Source organism: Rhinopithecus roxellana, chromosome 9 (genome assembly GCF_007565055.1).
Source record: "Rhinopithecus roxellana isolate Shanxi Qingling chromosome 9, ASM756505v1, whole genome shotgun sequence".
NCBI lineage: Eukaryota > Metazoa > Chordata > Mammalia > Primates > Cercopithecidae > Rhinopithecus > Rhinopithecus roxellana.
This window is the reverse complement of record NC_044557.1, coordinates 128,986,188-129,002,666: the sequence shown is the minus strand read 5'-3', so window position 1 is coordinate 129,002,666 and position 16,479 is coordinate 128,986,188. Positions and strand designations below refer to the sequence as shown.

Genomic DNA, 16,479 nt, shown 5'->3' with positions numbered 1-16,479 from the left:
GGAGCTGTGGCTTGCTGCCGCTGCCCAGCATCACAAGGGAGCGTCGTGCCACATATCACTAGCCAGGGAAAGATCCAAATTTAAATCTCAAAGTGTAGTTTCTGCTGAATGTGTATCACCTTCACACCATCGTAAAGTTGAAAAACCTTAAGTTGAACCATTGTAAGTTGTATTGCAAAAATACGACTTATTATTGGTCATCTGTGTACCAGCAAGGAGCAAATAAGGGAAGGGAGAAGACAATATGTTTTGAGGTTGTTTTTTCTTTTCTTTTCTTTTCTTTTTTAAATTTTCCATAACTATGTTCAGGAGTTTCTGCTGCAAAGAAGCCCCTTGGCAGATGGTTCAGTACAGATCAGAGCAGGCATCACGTAATGGGGTATGCTATGTTGGCACATTGAGTCCTCACATCCCGATGGAGAAACAGGCACACCAAGACCCAGGTGAGGGGCCTACAAAGCAAATCCTGCAATGGTAGCAGGAGAAGTGTACTTGAAGCACCAAGATGATGCCCTTCTTTGTAAAACCTGCTAATGTTTACTAACTGCCGCATTTGGAATAATATAATTTCTATCAGTTTGTATTGGAAGAGTGCAAAGAAGAAAGAAAAGGTCCTTTTACTTTTACCTGCTGGTCAGGCCAGGCCAGGTGCTTATACCTACACGCACACTGGATGCTCATAACCACCCGCAGTGGTGGCCGCCATCTTTATTTTTGCACTGAAAGTCACTGAGGTTCAGAGATACGAACTTGTCCGAGGTCAGACTCTTAAGTCGTGGAGGTAGGATTTGCACCAGATGCAGCAAACCCCTCTGCCATGTTTCAACACTGGTGCACACCTAAACAGAGATGTTTGTTTATTGAAGAAGTTGTGAAAAGATGAGGATGAGGCCATGTGATGTGGAGTTCCATAAGTGTTGCTCCTAAGTGTCTTCAGTATTAAGGCAGCCCTAGAAACTTCATCCTAAGGCGTGAACTGGACATGTGAGTCTCAGTATTTTCCTACATGTTTCAAAAGTGAGACTGGCCATAGCTCAGTCTCTAAATGCCTGCTGCAAAATGTTAATGTCATAAATACTCATCTTTGTTGGGATTTTGAAACACTTTACTTTCTTTCCATTGTCTTCCCATTAATCATAGACAGGATTGAGATGAACCACTTCCCTTGCTTATCTTTTAACTCTCCTGTCTCCTTTGAACATGTTTACTTCTCATGGAACTTGTTAAATTTTCCCCAGAGGCAAGAAAAATAAGGGAGAATACTATTTTTTATGAGTCTCTGTTCGAAAGGTTTTGTATAATTTTAGGTCCTTTTATGGCTCCCTGGTTTAAAGTGCTTTCTTTAAAATTTGGTTATTAAGAATGGCCATGTTCTTGAAGTTGCATTACGTTGGTATGGGTTGATTTTTTTTTCCATCTCTGCAGCTTTGCCAGGGATTCTTTTATATGACAGTGGAGTAAAGAGGTAACATCAACATTTAACAATTAAACCTCAGTGTTATATGAAATTGCCAGAATGTGTGTGAAAAGTGACCAATTGTTAAGGTTTAATGTACACATAGCTTTTAGTTTTACTGGAAAGAATCAAATTCTACTGATGCGTTTATCCATTTCTTATAACATGTATATTCCAGTTTTCCCACACTTGGAGAACATTTCTTCCGGAAAAAAATCCCTTACATGCTGCATACAATGGGCGTCTCCAAGCATTTGCAGTGATGAAAAGTTTCAGTCCCTTCACAGTTCTCTTATCATGCTAGCATCATGTTTTATAGGATAATAATTTTGATGTAATATCTATTTTATCTTGCCAAGCAAATTAAGCTTTAAACCAACATGTGTATTTTTCCAAATGGCCTATCCAAAAATTGATTGCATTTCTAAAGGAAATATCTGTTAAGAACCATCTCAGTTTAAAATATTTTTATGATGTCAGTGTACAAGGGTAATGACCCATTTTGTAAAACTCTTCTTATACAAACAGCCTAATCCTTAATTCTTGTGCTTCTTTTTTTTTTTTTTTTTTTTAATTCTTCTGTTGTAGATTCCTAACTCTTGCCAGTTGAAAAAATATTTAACTTGGAGGTAACACAATGACCAACCACTTGTGTCTCAAAATTCATTGAAGTTTTGATCTCTTTGGAGTCAAGTTGGAACTGCTGTGAGGCCCAAACACCTATCTTCTCATTCATCTCGGTCATTACCTCTCCAGGAGAGCCTGGTCTTTCCATAATGCGAATAGTGAATATGCTTCACTGATGTTTAAAGAGTCACATCCACGTATATCTGTTTCTCAAACATGCTTCTGAATTTCCATTCACTGTTTGTAAAACAGGACATACTAGGCATTGTAGAGTTTTCAGTTGGTTGTTCAGGCAACTTGACGTTCAGCCACTTCTCTGTGCTGCCCACTACAGCCCTCCGCTGGGCAGCCTGCTCAAGGACTTTAACGTTGTGTCTGCTTTCAGACTGTTCAGGTCGTGGAGCAGAGTGTCTGACTTGGGCATTAATGAGATGAAGACGAGACTGTGGGTCAGATGATGACTGTTTCTGTGATGTTCGTGTTGACCTTCATTTGCTGATTTCTGACCTCAAAGTGGGTATTTCATAATGTGTGCTCCGTGATCACCGGGCGCCACCAGTCTGTGCTCTTTAGGCTCCTTTAGGCTGGTGTTGGTGCCACTGGGCACACAGTCTCACTTCTCTGCCCCTGCCATTGCGCTCACATTTCGGAGTGCCTCTATGTGCCTTGTGTACCAGCATTACTGTGCATGTGGCTTCACCATACTTATCTGCACACTAAGTTGTCAAGTCCCATTGCTGTTCTCTGTCTCCACTCTCATGGCATTTTAGAGGCAGAAAGTAAATTCCTGGTCAAGGTTGCCCATGCTATTATTATGATTATTGCCACCAAATGGGTGAGGACAAGGCAAACACTCAGGGAATGCTGTGAATCTGATATATTTCCTGTAGAGGAGAGGAGAGTTGACTAACCATCCCACCTAACTCTGCCATCTCTAAACTTGACAACTAATCTTGACTTTGAGATTGAACACAATTGAATGTGTTTAAACTTCATAAAGACAGATTAAGTTTTGAAACCTTTTGGAATAAAACATCACAGTCACAAGTATCCATCATTTATGCTATTCGTATGATATATCATCATGGGAACACTTACCATTCACTGATTTTACAAGTATCTATGAAAGCCAATTATCTACCAGGCAGAATGCTTCTAGGCTTTGAAGATACACAGTAAACACAACAGACAAAAGACTGTTTGTATGAAGTTTCTTTTATATTGTTATAACCAAAGTTAGAATTTTAAACCCAGAGAAACTTAAAGAGGTAATAATTCTGAGAAACAAGATGTTTTTCCGTTTAAGGTAATAAAAGAGTAATTTAGATCTTGGTTAAATCATTGTGGTTCTCATTTTCTGGAATAGTCACCCAGCAAATCTTTTAATTTTTTTGTCTTTTCTTTTCTTCTTTTTTTTTTTTTTTTTTTTTGAGACAGAGTTTTGCTCTGTGGCCCAGGCCGGAGTTCAGTGGCACGATCTTGGCTCACTGCAAGCTCCACCTCCCGGGTTCCCGCCATTCTCCTTCCTCAGCCTCCTGAGTAGCTGGGACTACAGGTGCCCACCACCACACCTGGCTAATTTTTTTATATTTTTAGTCGAGATGGGGTTTTACCATGTTAGCCAGGATGGTCTTGATCTCCTGACTTCATGATCCGCCCACCTCAGCCTCCCAAAGTGCTGAGATTACAAGCGTGAGCCACCACGCCCGGCCACAAATCTTTTAATTTTTTCTTTCAGTTTACCAGTAACTCACTTACCTATAATTGAGTTCTTCACTTGAGAGATAGAAATGTTCATACAGTGAGTAAGCCTCGTTCCCTTCCCAGTCTTTAAGGTGTATTTTAAGCACATAGCGTTGCTGATTAGTCAGTTGTGAAACAAACTCATTTCCCAGCCAATATTCTCCTGAAGGGTTACCAAATCCCTGTAATGCAAGTTGTTAAATTCAATTACTTCATGTAATTTTTTCTTTGTATATTTGAAGTGGATAGTCCATCAAGTTAACATAGAATAACTATCAAATAGCAGAAATTACTTCTGGTGCTGTGACAATTCAGGGTCCTCCCCAAAAGAAAATGGATTTTAAACAGGTCAGTTATTAGACACTAAGCTGCTGCTGGAAGATAATTTGTATTAGGATAATGAGAACTACTTGGGGAGCCACCAGCAGAAGCCTCGGCATAAACAGTACAGTTCATGGAAATGTGAAGCACCTTGAAACAGTTGGCTTACCAAAAAAACGCTGAGCCCACCTTTAAAAACAAGCTAAGCAGTGGCAGCCTTGTTTTTGCTTTTTTTTTTTTTTTTCTTTGGAGAGAGAGTCTTACTCTGTCACCCAGGCAGGCTGGAGTGCAGTGGCATGATCTGGGCTCACTACAACCTCTGCCTCCCGGGTTCAAGTGATTCTCTTGCCTCAGCCTCCTGAGTAGCTGGAATTACAGGTGCTCACCACCACACCTGGCTAATATTTGTATTTTTAGTAGATACAGAGTTTCGCTATGTTGGCCAGCTGGTCTCAAACTCCTGACCTCAGGTGACCCACCTGCCTCGGCTTACCAAAGTGCTGGGATTACAGGCATGAACCACTGCGCCTGGCTGCAGCTTTTGTTTTGATACAGTTTACCTTATATTGGCATTCTTTAAAGGGGAGACTGAAACACCAATTTGAAGAACTAATTTGAAGACCAATTTTAAAAGCCTGTAATCCGAGCACTTTGGGAGACCGAGGCAGGTAGATCACGAGATCAGGAGATCAAGACCATCCTGGCTAACACGATGAAACCCCACATCTACCAAAAAGAAAACTATGTCAAAAGTAATTGATTAGTTTGGGATTGGTGGTTAAGGTTCCACAGATCTTGAAAGCGATTTTTCACAAGGGAAATTCTTTTCTGATGCCTTAAAGAATGTCCATACCACTTTATATTCTTTCCAAGTCCTCTGAAAATCAACGCTGCCATCCTCACGTCGCTGAATAATTGTCCACCCGCCTCCGCCAGCTTCCATGTCACAGTAGGCCTGCAAACGGGAATGCAGGGTATAAGTGATAGAGCCCCCATCCCCTTATGTAGCAGAAGCAGGAGGAATGTAGACCCCGAATACAGGACTCGGCTGAGAGGGTACTCTGGGATATAAGGCACGGAGTAGAGCATCGGGGTTGTCTAAGAAAAAGATGGTTTCAAATAAATTGAAAGTGATGGATTTAAAATGATGGTGAAACATAAACAGCAATATAATATAAAGTGTTGATGAGAATGTGACTCACTTGTCATCGTCTGTTCCAGGGTAAAGACCCCATCCTGATGGCTGGCCCAGAGATTGCTATTTCTTAGAGATTCATCGTGAATGGCACATTTTGGCAGATTGGCCCCAAACCCCACATCTCTATCCTGTAGAAAATCATTGACTTGTGTTCACAGCCTTGAAACCTTTCATTAATTGCCAGCCCCTGCCAGCTCTGCAGAGAGCTATGTGAAGGGGATACGCTTTGATCATAGGGTTTGGAGGACTCCTGTTAACATTCTCATACTGTGGGGCTGTTTGGCTTCCTTTATGTGCAATACTAATCAGATTTTTTGGTTCACCTCTGAGCACAAGGGCCTTGAGGCTCCAGTGTCCTGGTGCAAGGTGTGTGACCTGAGCTTGGCTTAGCAGCTTGGCCTCAAGGGCATGACTTCAGGCTTCTCTGTACATTGCTCATTGCCCACAGTTTTTCTCTAAGCAACTCTTTTTATTTCTGCTCTTAAACTGGCTCTGTGGGTTTAAACTTTGTCCAGAACACAGAATTCTTTCTTAAGCTAAGCACATGCATGCTCAATTTCATCTCAGCTGGAGTTTTATTATGAAATTAAAACCCCCTGAAAATAAGATTACATAAATAGTTTTAAATAATAAGATTACAGTAGAACGAAACATGTTTTCCAGAAACTAAGATAAATTTTCTGCCACATACAAGGTAGGAAATATTGAAGTTAAGGTTCAAAACCAATTATAAATATTCTTCCTTTGTTGTGCCCCATGGTCTTTTTGAGAATAATGGAGGCGATTTGGCAGGGTAAGCTTCAATGTGCACTGTTCTCTGTTTATGAGTTAGAATCCTAGAGAGGAGAGCGGAAAGAGAACCAAGAGAGTGCTAGTCCTGTTCTTTCATTTCCTACATGAGGAAAGAGGGGTGCAGAGGAAGTGCAGTGGCTGCCTGATGCCTCATTGCCAGTGGAACCAGAGAACTGTCCCTGGAACAGCCTGGTCTGCAGGGGACTTCTCCCCAGCATGGTTCTGGTCTCTCTCCAGGAAGGTCACCCGGCTCGTATTGCCTTCCCCAATGGCGCTCATGTTTGGAAAGATAGGTGCCATTAATGAAAATTACATTTATTAAGAAGAAAAGTATTTCCTCATTTTAAATTAATCTGATGTAGAAAATCAGTCTGCTCAAGCTAACCCCTTATTATCACTCTGTATTGCTATGATTCTTATTATCATTGCTACACACCACTCTCATCCAAGCACTCTGCCAGATACTTTGTGTATATTATCTACAATCTCACAACTCTGCTGTACTGTCATAATTCTGCATTTTTGAAAGAAGAAAAGATTTAGTAAAGTTAGATTAATTTTGATCAGTTACTCACCTACTAAGTGATATATAGGATTTGAATAAGGTCTCTTTAATTCCTGTTATGTTTTTTTCCACTGACATAATGCTGCCAAAAACAGAGAAACCTGACCCTTTGGTAAATAGGCCAAAAGTCCCTCAACACAGTTCCAAGTTTAAATCAGTTCATGAATAATACTGCCTCTTATTTTCCTGTGGTCAACAAAATGGTCAGTGCTGCTCACTTCTATCAATATGTCTTTTAAAAAATCTGTTTCATAAACCAGCTGAATAAGCTAAGTTGGTTTGAGAATTCATGTACGTATATTGAAATTGATTCTGTATCCTAAATGGTATGCTCTTGGGTTGAAAGCATTGATATGGTTCTTGGTGAGCCTATCCTTGCTCCAAGAATATTTGATTCTTCAGTGTCAAAATCACTGCTATGAAGTTACCAATACTTAAATACATGTTCTGTCTTGTTCAGAGAACAAGTTTTATCTTGTTATGGAAGTCAGAGGCGAGACTCTCAAATGTCTGAGAGTCACTGCCAGCACGTAAATGATTTAAGCCATATCAGTATTTGCTTTGATTCCATTAGTGATGATGATAAGGTTATTAGAACATTTTCTTAGTACTTCATCCAGGTTTTTAGAAAAAAGAACAGAGGATTTGTAAAAACTGGAGTATTATTGTTAATTGGACTATAAAACTTGCAAAGAAAGATAGTGTTCAAATAGGGTTATCCACCCAGCCAGAAGATACTGAGTAAAAGTGCTGAAATTGATTATGTCAGGATCAGAAAAGCAGAAGTCCTCAGATACTTCCCAAGACCTTACCAATTACAACACTCCAATTACAACAAATCTAAGGGCAGTTAATATTTTTAATCTGTCCGCTGCTGCATGGTGCAGGAACCTGATATCTTTCTATAAAGCTTGAGGTTTTTCAGCAAATAATATTTGACTTGCTTCAACTCTGAGGCAATGATTAAGTGACGGGTTAAATAGCAAACATAGAGACAAACATTAGGAGTCAGGTGTCCTGTGAAATTTAGGGAAGGAAATAACCATGTCTCTAGCACAAGCATACATACTTTTGATACATGTCATCTTGCAGTCTCTCTCTTGTACAAGAACCTAATGAATTTTTCAAAACTAAAGCTGCCATATATTGGCCTTTTAGGAAAAGATCTGCTCAAAGACCAACTGAACATTCTTTTCTTGAATTAGATAAACCAGGGCAGAATCGGGTCCCCTGCCAGGCAGAGAAGTTGTCTGGTAGTCTTTGAAGGCAGTGAAAATGGTGACCACTCCCATTTCCTGTCCCAAGTTCTACCTCAGGGGCTGTCCCTGTGTTGTCACAACCCCCAAGGTTGAGGGTATTGTGGTGTTACAGATGGGTAAACTGAGCTCTCAGAAAGGTTGAATGACTTGCCCAGAGCCACAAATGGCAGAGCCAGAATTTACATCCAAGCCTGTGTATCTCTCCCCGGATCAGATTGTGAGTTATGGAGTCTTAAGTCTGGAAGGGAATTTAGAGGTAACAATTGACACCACTTATTTTCGAGATGAGAAAATTGAGGTTTTGAAAGCTTACTGTTCCCTGCTGAGGAAATGAGTTTCTCTTACGGCAAGTGTTTAAAGACAATATACATCCTAAAGTTTCCAACCATTACCTGAGGTTCATATAATCCCAGAGTACTATGTATTTTCCTCTTTCTGCAGAATATTGCAGTCATTCTGGGGGCTGTGGGGTGGGACAGTGCACTGGGGTGGGAAGCTTGCACTTAGGCTGAGAAACATAGATGCAACAATGTGATGGGGCTGCACGGTTAGCGGCTGTCCCTCTACATCGGTGTCCGTGGCATCCCCATTTCACACGCATCCTCTGTCCCCCCTCTTGACACTTCTGTCCCCTAGGCCAAGAACATGCCAACATCTGGTGACAGACAATCGCATGCACAGACTTGTCATGAAAACCAGATAGCAAAAGAGATTGAAAGGCTTAGCCTAGAGTCTGTTCATTGCCTTCTCATCTGCAGCAGACTGTGTTGTTTGTGAGTTTGTTCCCTTCCTTCCCTGTTGTATTGCTTCTAGGGCGTTAGGGACATTAACTAATTTTCAGGGTTGATTTAACACAGCATGAATGAATTAGAAAGGTTTCTTTGCAAAGCATTATGTTGAATAGCACAATATTTATCTTTTCCATTCATAATCAAGATACATGTTACTGTTTCAACTTCCAGGTCTTTAAAACCCTAATGCTTGCATTTTTAAAGTGTTTTTCTTTGATACTGTGTTAAATACTTAGGATAATACTCAGTTTAAAGAGATAATACTTCCAAGAGCCTCGAAAATTTCCATTTTGGTACAGTATCCAGTGTATTCTCTGTACTTATTTGTGTTAGTTCAATATGTAGCTGCTTTTACATTTATATGCAAATATATTTATAGACATTTAATATATACAGTTATCCAGTAGTTACATAACCCTTCACCACACTGATTCTCATGTAATATCATTCTGCTCTATCAAATGTTTAAGAGAAGCCACATTGAAATATTCTCCGAAAGTGATTTTTCTTTTTTCTCATCTGAAGTTCAGTATCTCCCAAAACACCTTCAGGAGACAGGCTCTCTGAGTGAGGCTGCAGAACTAGGAATGACTAAGGTAAGCTGTGTTGTGGCTTTGCCTGTCGTGAGTACCTGCTGTCCACTCACATTACAAGCAATACTTGGACATATGCCTTGAAGTGAACTCCCTGCTTGAGAAGAAAATGAAGGCTGTCTTTATGGTGTGTTTCGAGTCTTCCAGACTGCGTTAGATGAGGTTAGAATCGCCTGCCCCAGCGGTTCTCATGGTGTGGACCTCAGAATCCTGCGTGTCCCCGAGACCATGTCAGCAAGTCCACTGGTTGAAACTGTTTTCACGATGCCGACACTGCTGGTCTGTGGCACTGTGTTAACGTTTTTGCTCAGCTAGAGCAAAAACCATGGTGGGTAAAACTGCCATCCTCGCGTGAGGCAGGGCAGCGGTAGCAAACTGTACAAGTCACTATGTAGTCACTCATGAAAAAGAACACTAATATCACTGAAAAATGACTTTGGCGTGGCAATAGAAATTATTAATTTCATGAAACCTCTATGGCTGATGCACTATGGTTATTTGAGCTTCAGTTTTTGGAAGATACTTTCTTTAAAATTAATGCAAAGAGTCTGACACCTCAGGAAAAACAGCTGACAGTATGCGTTATTCAAGCAAAATGCAAAGAGAGCATATTTCTTGCCGAAGATAAGATAGACAGTTCTGTGTCATTCATACGTAGCTTCTGTATTTCCTGCACAGCAACGGAACTTAGAGCCCTTGGCAAGCGCTCTAGGTGAGGTAGCTGCCCAGTCACTATGGCTTTGGACTGTGTGAGGCAGGGGGAGATCTTTGGGGAGAGACTTCTGCTCTTTGGTTCCTCACTCTCTAAAGCAGCCTGCCTAGAGCCAGGGAGTTAGTAAGGGGAGACGAATACCTCACCTTGATCTCTTCTGTAGAGTTGGGGAATGTTAACGTGTAGATGCCATTCGTGGTGTGTCCTGATTTGAACACTTCAGCACAGTCTCTGAAGCTGATTTGTTCTTCTTTAGCAACAGTGGGGTCCTTAGCTGCTTTTAAAAAATAGTAAGGCATTTAAACGGAGTTCGTGAACAGACAAAGACTTGTTATTTCAAGACCCAATCATTTGGAGAGTTTTATTGCTTTGGAATTCTTAAGTAAGCAAAAGGCTGTGCCACTTTTTTAACCTTTCTAGAAAGTTTGCTTTCAGACTGTTTTCTTATTAATTCTGAAAAGATTAACACTTACTTTTTGGTCATTAATTCCATGTAATTAAAATACTGCAAATAATCCAAACTTCCTTTGTTGGTCATCAATTACATGTAATGAAAATACTTCACAGTCACATAAATTAAATTATTACTTTTTGAAGATCTTTCATCTTGAACAAAATAGGGTAAACTTAGTATGGAAGAATTTAAAAAGAATGTCCCTAAACACTGTTATCTGTATCACGACCCCATTGCCTGTCCCTTCAGGCCATTATCCCACTGAGGACATAGTGCGGTGCAGTGGCACAATCTCAGCTCACTGCAACCTCCGCCCTCCCAGGTTTAAGTGATTCTCCTGCCTCAGCCTCCCGAGTAGCTGGGATTGCAGGTGCCCACCACCACACCCAGCTAATTTTTGTATTTTTAGTAGAGACTGTGTTTCACCATGTTGGCCAGGCTGGTCTTGAACTCCTGACCTCAAGTGATCTTCCTGCCTCGGCCTCCCAAAGTGCTGGAATTACAGGCATGAGCCACCACACCTGGCCCTTCCCTCTAATATATAAGAGAAGCTGCAAAGTAAAACAATAATAAGGAAGGCAAAATGTGCTTAAGAACCTGGCAAGATAAGGGAACTAGCATCTCTTAAGTGCGAGTTTATGCCACCCACTGAGAGTATTATCTCATTTAATCTTAATTGCCATCCCATGGGTCTGATATTATTTTTCCCAAGTAAAACCTAAATAAATTAATATCCACTGTGGTTTAGTAATTTGCCCAGTCTTATCCTTCTAATTAGTGATGGAACTAACTAAAAGTAGGCTCTTTACTGCTATGAATCCAAAGTATGTTTGGGATGTTTCCTTCATAATAATTAGTATAACATATATTTCCCCTTCTCTTCTTCCTTCATTTCAATTGGTAGATATTTCATATGAAATATATGAGAAATAGTGCCTTTTCTGAAAGATAAATTTTTTAGTCTTTTGAGAGTTTTACTGACTAAAGGTTATTAAAGCTGAAGAAAATATGATATGTAAACTTACAGTTTGACGTGGACATCATAGTCAGTAAGTTATTAACTGTCTCCATGAGATCATGTTGCTGCTTTTGAAGAACTGAATTATTCACCGTGGCAGTCACTATTTTTTTTTCTAGTTCTTCAATGATGGAATTTTGCTTGGATACTAACACCTGCAGCTGATCTTTCTCTTCTTTGATTGACTGTAGTTGGATGATGTGCTTGTCTTCCATAGCTAGCACCTTCTTTTCTAGGAAACTTGTAGGGAAAAGAATTGTTAGTTAGTGAAGGCTATTCTAATGAAATATTTTATATTTATTGAATTTCTACTTCTCCAAGGCACTCTGTTAAGATATTGTGGTGGTTATAAAGTAATAAGATGTTACCAGAGCCCTAAGGAATCTCTGAAACTTGCTGAGAAGATTAGATATATAAATGTGTGTATATATGTAAACATATAAGCATGTATGTATGTACATGCAGACTTATGCATACACACAAGAAAAGGTACCCCATCTGGCCCAGGATAGGTGGGACATAGGTGATACATGTATTAGATGCCAAGCGTTCAGAAGAAGGGTGCTGCTCTTTCAAGCTTAGTGCTCATGACGTGCTTTTTTGAGAAGGGAGAGTTTCAATGGGGCTGGACCCTTGGGTAGGATATTAGCTGTCTCCTAAACTATTTATATTTTAATATTAATCCTAATGATACTAATAGCATTTAATGCTATGTGAGAAATACTCCTTCATGAGGAGGTGAATACTTCTCTCAGACTCAAGTCCTGGCTTACCAGCCCTGTGACTTGGAACAGTTTACTTAGTCATCCTATGCATTAATGTCCTCACCTGTAAATTAGGATACTACTACTTAGGTCATGGGGTTGGTCTGAGGAACAAATGAGTTTTAAAATGTAAATACTTAGACTAGCTCCTGCCACACAGTAACACTCAATGGATGTTTGTTAACATTAATATCAACATTATTATCCCCATTTCCAATGAGGAAATTGAAACTTAGAGACATTGAGGGCCGGGCTCAGTGGCTCACGCCTGTAATCCCGGCACTTTGGGAGGCTGAGGCAGGTGGATCACTTGAGGCTAGGAGCTCAAGACCAGGGTGGCCAGCATGGTGAAACCCTGTCTCTACTAAAAATAGAAACATTAGCCAAGTGTGGTGGTGCATGAATGTAATCCCAGCTACTTGGGAGGCTGAGGCAGGAGAACTGCTTGAACCCAGTAGGTGGAGTTGCAGTGAGCTGAGATTATGCCATTGTAGTCCAGCTTGGGCGACAGAGCGAGATACCGTCTCAAAAAGAAGAAAAGACATGTAGAGACAATGAGTCACATCCCTAAAGTCACACACAGCAGGCGGCAGGGGCAGAATCCAATCCCAGAACTTTCTGACTCTGAAATCTGCTTCTCTCCTTCTTTTAATGTGGCCCCCTTCCTTCTCTAAAAAAATCTAACCAGCACTATTGCAGGTACTTAATACCTAACAGTTAACATGTGAGCCGGGCCCTTGGAAAGCTTTTTTTTTCTTTTCTTTTTTTTTTTTTTTTTCCTTTTTTTTGAGATGGAGTCTCAGTCTGTCACCCAGACTGGAGTGCAAGGGCGCCATCTCGGCTCACTGCAACCTCCACCTCCCGGGTTCAAGTGATTTTCCTGCCTCAGTCTCCCAAGTAGCTGGGACTATAGGCGCGTGTCACCATGCCAGGCGAATTTTTTGTATTTTTAGTAGAGACAGGCTTTCACCGTGTTAGCCAGGACAGTCTCGATCTCCTGACCTCATGAACCGCCTGCCTCTGCCTCCCAAAGTGCTGGGATTACAGGCATGAGCCACCATGCCTGGCCAAAAAGCTTTTTAAAAATTATTTAGAGAGCTGGTAAAATTAGGCCATGTAAGTCCTAAGCTATTTTATTAATGGTTATATAGTTTGCCTTTCTAATTTCAACTTATAAACATACGTTACTATCAATATGTTCAATGAAGAGCATACCACTTTTAAACTAAAAATAGTTCCTGTCCATTAAGCCAGAGGAAACAAATCCAAGAGAGTAGAGGCATGGATTTGAGAATGTGAACTGTTTCCCAGGAACAAACTCAAAGACATACATAGTCAAGGTACTTGGCAGGTTCTCTTTTGTTTTTTTTTGAGACAGAGTTTCGCACTGTTGCCTGGGCTGTTGTGCAGTGGCACGATCTCGGCTGGCTGCAACCTCCACCTCCCAGGTTCAAACAGTTCTCCTGCTTCAGCCCCCCAAGTAGTTAGGATTACAGGCGCGCTACCAGGCCCAGCTAATTTTCGGTATTTTTAGTAGAGATGTTATTTCATTATGTTGGCCAGGCTGGTCTCGAACTCCTGACTTCCTGAGATGTCCGCCTCGGCCTCCCAAAGTGCTGGGATTACAGGCGTGAGCCACCGTGCCTGGCCGGCATTTTTTTCTTTTTTTTTAATAAGATAGAAGAGGAAAATTGGATAGCCTGACACTACATTATTCAGCACCTAAAGAGGCTTTCTGTGATAACTGCAGGAAAAGCAGCAACTAAAGATGTTTCAGTATCTTCACTTTGTTTGTACAAGGCCAGTAAATAAAGCTTTCAAAATATAGACACTTTTAAAAATAGTAAAACAGTGACCAGATGTCAAATTCCTCTCTCTGACATTTTCCTTCCAATATAAAGTTTATTACACACGAATCTGTCTCGGTGAAAGCTCTATGTAAAATGAAGGCAGTCAATTTGATGACCTCTCGGGCCCCTTTTAGTTCAAATGATCTGTAAATCCACCTTTTTTTGACAGTAACGTTTTCTGAATCTTTAACCCTGCAAACAATATTAACCAGCCAAGGAACTGCCTACCCATTACATGTTTCACCCATAAGCAATAACAATCAGTATTAATAATTATTATTAGATATTCAATTGTAGCTCTTAGATGTATTCCAGCCCCCGATCATTGTAAATCAGTATGTAATTTTGGAGAGATGGGGGTCTCTCTTTGTTGCCCAGGTTGGTATCAAACTCCTGGGCTCAAGTGATCCACCTGCCTCAGCCACCCAAATAGGAGGGATTACAGGTGTGTGCCACCACACCTGGCTAATTTTTTTATTTTTTGTAGAAATGAGTTCTCATTATGTTGCCCTGGCTGGTCTCAAACTACTGGCCTCAAGAAATCCTACCAGTTTGGCCTCCCAAAGTGCTGGCATTACAGGCATGAGCCACTGTGCGTGGCTGGAATCTATTTTATAAAGAAAGCAATTGCTCTTTTGGGGAATTATAAAAGATTATTTAAAATGTGGTTTGTCCAAAGCGAAATACCATTTGCATATTTTTGTAATGATATTCTTGCAAATAAAATCATAGGCCAATCAGAATTTAAGGTAGAAAACACAGCATGCAGAACTCATATACCTGTAAAATCATCAACACTATTTTCTTTTTTAATTATTTATAGCTGTTGATGAAAAAAACTTTTCATTTCATTTTGTTTCTGTGATGAAAGAGAATATGGTTTCTACAGCTGATGAGGAAAAGCTTATTCTTCCTACAGGCATAGTTGAAAGTCAATATGATTGGACAAATATTTGCAAAGATGATGTTTGGGGGACATAATTGACCCAAATTGGTAGTTTTCACATTGTGGTGTGCTAAATTTGAAACCCAATTGGGGAAACAGTATTCAGTATTAGGGTATGTTCTACAAACTGGACATATCCTAGATTTGTCACGAACATCACTGTATAACAGGCAAGAGAAAAGTAATCTCCAGCTCCCATGTGTTCCGGGAATCACTGCAGCATGTTGAAGAGAACATTACTAAGTAAAACTATTTTAAGAAAATGAGGCCGGGTACGGTGGCTCACGCCTGTAATCCCATCACTTTAGGAGGCTGCGGCAGGCAGACTGCTTGAATTCAGGAATTTGAGACCAGCCTGGGCAACATGGCAAAACTTCATCTCTACCAAAAAAAAAAAAAAAAATACAAAAAATCAGCTGGGTGTGTGACACATGCCTGTAGTCCCAGCTACTCAGGAGGCTGACATGGGAGAATCACCTGAGCCCAGGAGATGGAGGATGCAGTAAGCTGAGATGGCACAACTGCACTCCAGCTAGGGCAACCAGAGTGAGACCCTGTCTCAAAAGAGAAACAGAAAAGAAAGTGAAATTAGCCGGATTGTTGTATCTCAATGATTGGTCTCAAATGTTCATTTACTATTTGTAGAGGAGAAATCTGAAACATGAAAGAAAAAATTTGAATTTTAAAAATCGATTTGCTTTTCAAAACCCTAAATCAATAATGACTTAAACTTGATATCCAAAGAACAGAAAGAATTATTTCAGCTTAGTTCTTGATTAACAGTAAAGAACAATTATTGAACAAGAAGTTTATCATTTTTGGTTAAGAATAAAGAATTGTTTAAATTGTCAAATAGGATATATTGTTATAGCCATGTTCTATGTTGTATATACATGTCTTGATTAAAAACAGGGAAATAGGCACGCCGGGTATGTGCATAAAATTATCCTCTTACGTCCCAAGTGGAACAGACCTATGAAAACAGTCCCCACCTATCACCTACAATTTTTTTTCTATTGTTGATCTTGAGATTTTGCTATATTTTATTTAAATATTAATATAATCATGTTTAATATTAATTTTTGGTTTTACTTTATCATGTGTTCGAAGAGGAAGCATTGGATCATAAAATGTGCGTCGGCTTACAGTATAAGTGTAGCTTTCATACTGTAGATCATTCTGCATTGAACGAAGCTAAGTCCCCAAGGGCAAAGGATCTTGGTCAAGTTAATACTGAAATAAAATGCTTAGGCCAGTGGTCCTTTCACTCCACAACACTAGCTGTAGTTTTAAAATAGATTAGCATATATAATACTGAGGCAGGGCTTGGAGGATTACTGTAAGAGGATCTTTAAGGGGCCAGGGAATGAAAGGTAAAATCCAGGACTGT

The 16,479-nt window shown here is 40.2% G+C and overlaps 2 protein-coding genes across 5 annotated transcripts in view; one reads left to right on the top strand and one right to left on the bottom strand.

Annotated features, from left to right (window-relative positions):
• Nucleotides 1-16,479, top strand: part of MCPH1 (microcephalin 1) — a 240,709-nt gene that overhangs the window by 102,597 nt on the left and 121,633 nt on the right. The gene's annotated exons all lie outside the window — the stretch shown is intronic.
• The window catches only part of ANGPT2 (angiopoietin 2), a 60,607-nt gene that overhangs the window by 6,952 nt on the left and 37,176 nt on the right, over nucleotides 1-16,479 (bottom strand). For 2 of the 3 annotated variants that reach the window (XM_010381380.2, XM_010381382.2), the window contains 4 exons: nucleotides 11,537-11,769; nucleotides 10,204-10,334; nucleotides 5,001-5,102; nucleotides 3,842-4,008 (listed from right to left, as the gene is read on the bottom strand). In XM_010381380.2, the coding sequence (XP_010379682.1) occupies nucleotides 3,842-4,008; nucleotides 5,001-5,102; nucleotides 10,204-10,334; nucleotides 11,537-11,769 (633 nt within the window). The remainder of the gene's footprint in view (nucleotides 1-3,841; nucleotides 4,009-5,000; nucleotides 5,103-10,203; nucleotides 10,335-11,536; nucleotides 11,770-16,479) is intronic. The other variant, XM_010381381.2, reaches the window with a different exon arrangement.